The sequence below is a fragment of the Corvus brachyrhynchos genome, unplaced genomic scaffold (assembly GCF_000691975.1).
Source record: "Corvus brachyrhynchos isolate BGI_N302 unplaced genomic scaffold, ASM69197v1 scaffold136, whole genome shotgun sequence".
In the NCBI taxonomy this organism is placed as follows: domain Eukaryota; kingdom Metazoa; phylum Chordata; class Aves; order Passeriformes; family Corvidae; genus Corvus; species Corvus brachyrhynchos.
Genome location: NW_008239080.1, coordinates 7,310,788 through 7,318,538, shown reverse-complemented (window position 1 = coordinate 7,318,538; position 7,751 = coordinate 7,310,788). Strand labels below are relative to the sequence as shown.

Sequence of the window (7,751 nt, the reverse complement as noted above, 5' to 3'; positions counted from 1 at the left end):
AAAATGGCTTCCATTAGCTGAACATCTGCCCAGCTGAATTTGTTGCCCACAAGAAAGTCTTGACCATGTTGTTTCAAAACCTGGAGAAGAAAAGAAAACATGGGCTGCAGATGAGAGTGGGGCATATGGGCATCCTTGGCAGCTAAGCCTCACAGCACAGCTGCAGAGCTGAGCAGCAATTCTATCTGAAATTTCAGGGTGGACTTTTCAGCTGAAGCTGAGCCTACATCATTTCACTGTTGCTGGAAAAAAAATGAAGTTTTGTTCATTTCATGTTCTAGTAGACAGACTACAAACTTTGGTCACTCAGTAATGATGAATGATGATTGGCACCGGGAACAGAAACAAAACCACATGCTTAAATAAACTAGTAACAGTCCTAGAATTAGAAATAGGGATAATGGAAGAAGTAACAAGCAATTTAAGGAATTCATAGAACTCCCATTTAGATGCTTCATGTAAAGTGATGTCCAATGTTGATATCAGGAAGCAAACTTAGAAATGCAGAATTGCAACAGCTAAGTAATGAAAATCCCTGCCTTTGGGAACAGGTTATTTTATTTTAGTGTTAAGAAGTTCTGTGATGTTCACCCTTTATTATTGTTTTCCACCAAAACTAGATAAATATTACAAAAGTGGGAAATATTGCCAGATGCATGAATCATATGGGTTGGGTTTGTTGTTTTATAAATCTATGACTGTTGTTTTACTAAAGTACTCCTAATCTCTCTATCTGATTTATTTGCAAGGGATTTTTGCATTCCTCCAGTGAAACTTTTCCAAATGAAATTAAGCATGGCAGAGAGATGGGCTCTAAACAAATATAAGTATAGGACTGTTCCTTCAACAAAAATAATCTCATGTGCTTGCTTTCACTTCAGTGAAAAGTTTTTCTGTACAGCTGAGAACATATTGCTTTGCAGATGTTCAAATACCACAGCCCTGACAACACAAGCCAACAAATAGAGGAAAATGTGCTGCTATATTTCTCCTTCTTTGAGACAGCCAAGAAAGCTGAGGATTGGGAACTGACCTACACTACAAATGCATTATTTTGCAGAAACTTTTTGGATAATTGCCAGTTTGATAGATACATACTTGCTGTCACTTACCTTTTCAAAGACTGGAAAGTACCTGTTAGTTGCCCTCTCCTTAACTGAGTCAAGATTTTTCTCCTTTGCATCAGGTGGAGAAAAAGGAAACATCAAAATCATCTGCATCAGATCTGCTATTCCCTCTACATACATGTCAATCCTGTTGGTCAGGGGAAGATGGTAGAAAAAAGCACAGAAGTTATTTCATCTGTTTTCCAATTAACTAAGGCAACTTATAGGAATTTTATATCACCAACACAGTGCCAATTTTCACAGCCAAAAGTAAGCATGAACTAAACATGAATATTTTTCAAAAGGAATAAAAGCCTGTTTCTGTTTAGGAACATTTCAGAAGCAGTGCTTAAAACTTATTGTTAGTCTTTTTGATGCCTTTATACTGGATTTACAGGATTGAATTTGGTTTATATAATGTAGCTATCAAATAACAAACTGCTCCATAAGTGATAGGAAGTGTTACATACAGGGCTCTCTCCTTCAGGTCTTTCCCATACAGATTGTATTTCCCTGCTATGTAGCTCAGGATGGCTCTGGTCTGCACCATCTTCATCCCATCAATCTCGACCAGGGGCACTTGCTGGAAGAGCAGGAATCCATCTAGGGTGGAGAGGTGAAGGAAAGCCTTTTAGCTCCTCCTAGACTGCAAGCTGTACAGGAGAGCAAGGCACTGAGCACATTTCTCTTGCAGTGTAGAAGACCACTGATATCTTGCTCTAACTGTAAGACTCACTGCACCCAGCTAACACTGTGGGGAAGATCAAACAGCCTGCATCACACTCCTGTAGTGAGGTCACCACAGTGCAGCTGAGGCCTGGGCTTGACAGCATTGCCGGAGCTTCACCGGCTGGTGAGAGCTGGCCCTGCTTGTACTTCTGGAGCCTGCCTCATGCTGGCAGGAAAAGCCTGAACCAGCACTTCCAACCCAAGGAATAGAAGGAGAATAAAGATATGTGGTAAATCTGAACTTCAAAAAATTCCTATTCTTTAGAATGCAGATCAATTCCCTGTCAGGGACATACACGAGTAGTACTGCAGCAAGGCCAAGCTGATAGAATACAGGAAGGGGTCAGGCCACTTTGAACATCCTGAAGCCACAGAGTTAGAGGCAGAGCCTGTGACAGCTGTTGGTGTTTGAGTAAGTTTCACACAGTCACTCCAGGACAAGAGTTTGAGAGTCCCCATAGATTTTACAGGCCTAGCCTTAGTGTCATTCTACAACAATTCACGCCTATTTAGAAACAACTTTGTAGTCCCATTTTCTGCTGGTGATGGTCGGAGCAATTGTCTGAGCTTTCAGTGAGGCAGCTCTGAGAGCTAAGTAGACACAGAGATTTAGCATTGCAAAGTCAGTCTATTCTAGACCAGTTTTCTGCTGGACTAATTCACTGTTTTTAGAGACACTCCCTCCTCCATTTACACACTAAGGGCATCCAGAGAACAATCCTGCCTTGTTTATAATCACAGCAGAACTCCAGGTCCAAACAGGCAGCTGCCACTCGCATTGCTCAAAGTTAATGATTTCTTTTAATTGCTCAATTTTTATCTGTTTGGTGAATCCTTCTTTCAGATATAAAGGTTCATTCTAACGGGCACGTCTGCCTGCCTCTTTCTCCAGAGCTGTTAAAATATAGCTGTTAAAATACCTTGCTAGGCTAGAATTAACAAAGATTCTTTACTTGTTCTATATTATTAATTTACAGATAAAATTCAAAAATTAGTTCTCTCTGCAGCAACAAATAGCCTAGATTTGTTTCTTGTAAACATTCACAGAAAGATCATGTGTGTTCTTGCCTTTCCAGAACACATTCCTTCATCTTAAGGAAGAAACATTACTTGGTATCTATCTAGCAGAAACAACAGAATGGGAAAACTAATAGATTGGGAAGAATATTTTTCAGCAGAAAGATGTGAAGTGAAAAATGAAATTTGTCTTTCTGGCCCTTGACAAAAAGCAGTGTAGCAAATATGACTGAACTAAATACACCATTTGTTTCTTATCTACAGAAAAGAGGAGTCCCTCTTAAAATCAGTAGTGGACTGCCTCTCCTCCCTCGTTTTGCAGGGAGAACCACTTCACATAACTACAGCACAGAATACATATGCAGGATTAAAAGGAATTTGCCAGTAATTTCAGGGATTGGATTGTGCTGGCCAAAGGTGGTCTGTGGAGTACACATTAAAAAATCAATCACCTGTTGTTGGAGTGAAAGCTCCTCTGGACTTGGGCTCAGAGGGAAGCCAAAGCACAGGGGTTGAATTAAAACCTTTGGACAAGCTGAGATACATGAAGCCACACCGAAGTGAAATAGAAATATAGATTTTTAACTTTTAGTAGAAATATATGCTAAGTGCCTTAAACATTAAAAAGCTGTAGCAGAGACCTTAAACATAGTTCTTGCTGCAGCAGTGGTACCTTTTCACAGAATTCTTTACTTTAGGACAAAATATAGATAGAATGATACTGTTCACATATTTTAGATGGCGTGTTCACATAAACAAGAAGAACTGATAGAAACTGTATATGCAAATCTGTGTAATACATGTGTAACACTTGTGTAAGACTTAACGACTGTTAGAATTAGACCAGGATAAGTTAAGAAAAAGAAAACTAGAATTGTGTGTTAATCTTATTGGTCAGTTAACAAATATAATCCACACTTCTGTAAGAAAAAATACAGAGCATATAGAGTATAGAGGATATAGAAGAAGAAGAAGCTGTTTGCCTGCTGTTTGCTGTTGCTGCTTGCCTTTATCATATAACCCCTTTGAACTCTGCCTTCAAGAAAGCTATGAGACTATATAAGTTCTTTATTGAACTTAGCAGAACATCAGCCTCCTCTGCTCTCTTACCCTGGTCCGGGAAGGAAGGGTACCCCATCAAAAGCTCAACAACCTGTTATTTGTAAGCAACCAGCAGAGCTCGTTGATACCCAGGTAGCACTTGGCCAACATTTGGCTGCACAGACTGTGCCAGGTTAGTTATCCCTCAGGCCAATAGGTACAGGTCTGCCCAGGCCAAAGTTATTTAACTCTCTTTGCCTCTGAAACAGCTGTCTGTCTGCAAGCTGCCTGCTGGGAAGAGCCCCTGGCCCAGGCATCATCCTGACACTGCTGGGGCATTGCTTGGAGGATTGTCAGCTGGTACATGCCAAAATCATGCCTGGGCCAGTCTAACGATGTGGTAGTGTCTAAACACAGGAAACCCTGTCAAAAAGCATATTGGTAGGGAGAGAAAAAAAGTTTAAGGGAGAAGTAATGTGGAGTTACTCCTGTTGAGTCCTGCCCTGCACAACTGGCAACATTCCAGAGGTCCCTTTATCAGGATGACTAATTTATCTATCTTTCTTCAACCCATTCTATTAAACCACACCTTTTTTCTTTGTGTTCTCACCATCTTAAGCTCAATATATAGACATAGAACGCTTGATCTTCTTTATAAAACTTCCCTATCCTTTTCACCATAATTTAATTCTCTCTGGATATCAATAAGCTCAGATACAATCCTGGTTACAGTATCACTCTTTCTAGATAACCTATACTTGTGAAGGATTTACAGACTTGGGCTTTCACTACCTGTGCTCTTAGATTTAGAGCTATAATTGGTTTGTGTACACTGCACTGTCCTCCCACACTGTAAGAGTCCCAGCCAACTGGACCTGCAAATTTAATTCTGATCTAGTTAATACCACTTCTATTTTATTTTTGTTCACTTTAGCTTTCCCTGACAGAATTTCTTTAGACACAGCTTTTCCTTTCTGAGCTCAGCCACAATACATGCAAGCCCTCTTCCAACTTTCCTTGTATAGCTTGGCACGCTTAGCCTGCTCTGAGGTTTCTCTCACGTGTCTTGGGCAGCAGGTAAACTGTGAGGCATGTGCACTCTCTACTGCTCCTCACAGTCCCAACTCCTTCCCCACCTGGCAGGCAGGGTGTCCGTGGAGGGGTTCACTGATGGATTTCTTCTGACCAGATATCAAGGGCAGTGGCTACAGGTCTGCACTGGTGTGTGGGAAGAACTGGTCTTGCTCGCCCAAGGTTGGCATGTGGCATGCTGGTCGCCTTTGTGGCATGCTGCTTGGACTATGTCAGGCTTTCCACAGGTCTCCCTGCTGGCTCCATGCTTTTTAACTAGGGGAAGCTTCATACCTCAGGCTCAGGGAGTTCTATTTGCCCTGGACGAAAACTGTGCCAGGTACCATGCTAACAATTCAACAGCATAGTTAAGTAAGTTATATTAAATAGAAGTGTTTGCCTGCTTAATGTACTACAATAAACACAATCACAGATGCTCTGGCTTTTAGTTTATAGCAGTTATTTGGCACTGGAAATAACGGGTTATTCAAAACTAGTACTGCACTATTCAAGGTGTGCACCTAGAAGTTTCCCCTCGTTTAAGTAAACTATTTTTGAACACAAATTTAGCTAGGCTGGACAAATATTTTGAAGGACTACACCTCAGGTGTCAGGATTCTTACCTTTGATTAACTTGTCATACTGCTCTTTTGTTTCCAAATACACCTCTTCAAACTGAAAAAGGAGTGAGAATAGTGTCACACTGCTATTCTTCTGTTAACTTTCTTCTATTAAGTGATAGCACATAACCATGCACAGAACTACTGAGTCAAGCAAAAGGTAATGGGCCAGATCTTCAATCACACTGTTTGGGTACAGATGTCCTGAGGATCCAACACTCCCTGACAGCTGATGGGGAAGAGAAGGAGGGCCTGGCCACTTCTGCATTAGTGCACTAATACAGAAATAAACCAAGACCAAGCAGAAACAGAGTGCAAGCATCTACAGAAACAAGACAGGTTGGGGCCAGCGCCAAAGGAAAAAAGGCACATCAAATATTTCTAACCCCACCCCAGTTTACACACATCGTAACTGCACACTTAATAAGACTGAGTTAAGGAGGTTTAGCACAGCTACAAAACTTACAATTAATAAAGGTTCTTTAAATAAATCCCCATTTTGTCCCATTAGGGTTAATTACTTCAGGAGATTGATACTACTGCTAATAAACTCTGAATGCCAATGAGTTTTGCATCCCACGTATCAACCACCGAACAACGTAGTTACAAACATGCAGTGCTATTGGACATATGAATTTAGCCACTCTCATGCAGCTTTTATCCTCCACACGCATGTTAAATTGTCCCCCACTGAGGGAAGTTGCAAACACCAGTCTGTAACACTCTACTGAGAACGTCACCCAACCTCTACACCGGCTGCTGCCAACAGCCACCGTATGGGCTCCATCCGGCCCCTTCCATTCAAGTAGGTAAGCCTGGGCTTCCCCGACATGTTCCTGAGCTCCTGGTTCCCTGAAAGATATTAAGCAGAAAACAGTCTCTCATAAAACTGGTGTAAGCACCATTATTTTGAGGGGAGACAGCACCGTTTATTCTCACTATGCCTGATCAAGTTTAAACTTCATTTGGTTCAAAATATAAAATGAGAGACAGCCAGTGCTAGGAAAGGAAAGATGTGTGAATCTGTAAAGCCGTACCCAGTGCTGACAGGGAGGGTTTCTTATGATTGAAAGCAAATACAGACATGTTTAAACAAATGGTATGAGTCCCTAGCTACAGGGGGAACACTGCTGCCCATGAAGACAATTATACAAAGCCACTGAAAATGCCACCACATCTCAGGGAAGCTACTCACTTAGCCTCATTGTCACCATCATTGAAAAGATTAAAAGAAGGAAAACACGTTTTACCAGTAAGCTGAAATTCATCTTGCTTTGTTTGCCATATGTGCATTTTGCAGCTTCACATGCAGTCCATTTCTTTCCTCAAATAGGGGCAAATGAATTGTTGCTATTCCCTATACTAGTTTGAAAACAAACCAGTGGGAGGCACCAAGTCAGAATAACGATTTAATGGAAATTAAAGAAAAGGAAGAAAAAAGTAAAAGAAAAACACTGTCAAACTGACAGAGTCAAGGTACAACCTGACACCCTGTTAGGCAGGGTGGTGGTAGCAGTCTGGTAGAATGGTGGCTGCAGTCCTCTGAAGCAGTGATCCTGTAGTAAAACAGTCTGCTCTTCCTCAGGAAGTCCAATGGTGGCTGTGTAGCTCCTGTCCTCTGGAAATCCAGTGGGAAGGGTTGTCTCTGGTGGTCAGAGTCCCAGATTATATTCACGATGGGATGCTTGGTTCCTCCCTCTGGGTGGAGCATCTCACAATGGGGTAATGAGTCATGAGGCCAAGTGTTGATTAGGCTCATTAACAAAAGATAGTCCGGAGGGAGTTATCTCTGAGTCAGGCGGCAGGACAATGATGGGCAATTAACAGAAAGATAGTCTGGGGGGAGGAGGCAAGGAAACACTGCCCCACCTGGTTCCAACAGCTCCTGAGGATAGTAACAGAATACACTGCAACCCAGGACATTCCCTTTATTCCATGAAACAGAATGAGCTTCTTTAGCCATCCTGCATGGCTGCAGCCCATTTCCTTGCTGCTTATGGCAGCCTTGAGGTGTCCCTTGAAGCCAGATGTGGAACCTAGCTGCACTAGTGTCTAGGTTTGAAAGACAGGTGTCTGCTAAGGAAGGCAGAAGCCTCCCTTGGAATGGCAGATGTAACCCCTTTCCCTCCGAGTTATTATAATTTTGAAATCAAGGGCTTTTAGGCAA

At 41.8% G+C, this 7,751-nt stretch overlaps 1 protein-coding gene across 1 annotated transcript in view; it reads right to left on the bottom strand.

Annotated features, from left to right (window-relative positions):
* The window catches only part of LOC103619155 (glutathione S-transferase A4), a 7,527-nt gene extending 516 nt beyond the window's left edge, over nucleotides 1-7,011 (bottom strand). The window contains 6 exon segments of the mRNA XM_008637647.2: nucleotides 6-80; nucleotides 1,113-1,254; nucleotides 1,577-1,709; nucleotides 5,588-5,639; nucleotides 6,330-6,436; nucleotides 6,835-7,011. Of these exon segments, the coding sequence (XP_008635869.2) occupies nucleotides 6-80; nucleotides 1,113-1,254; nucleotides 1,577-1,709; nucleotides 5,588-5,639; nucleotides 6,330-6,436; nucleotides 6,835-6,877 (552 nt within the window). The 5' untranslated portion in view covers nucleotides 6,878-7,011.
* Nucleotides 7,012-7,751: the final 740 nt, after the last annotated feature.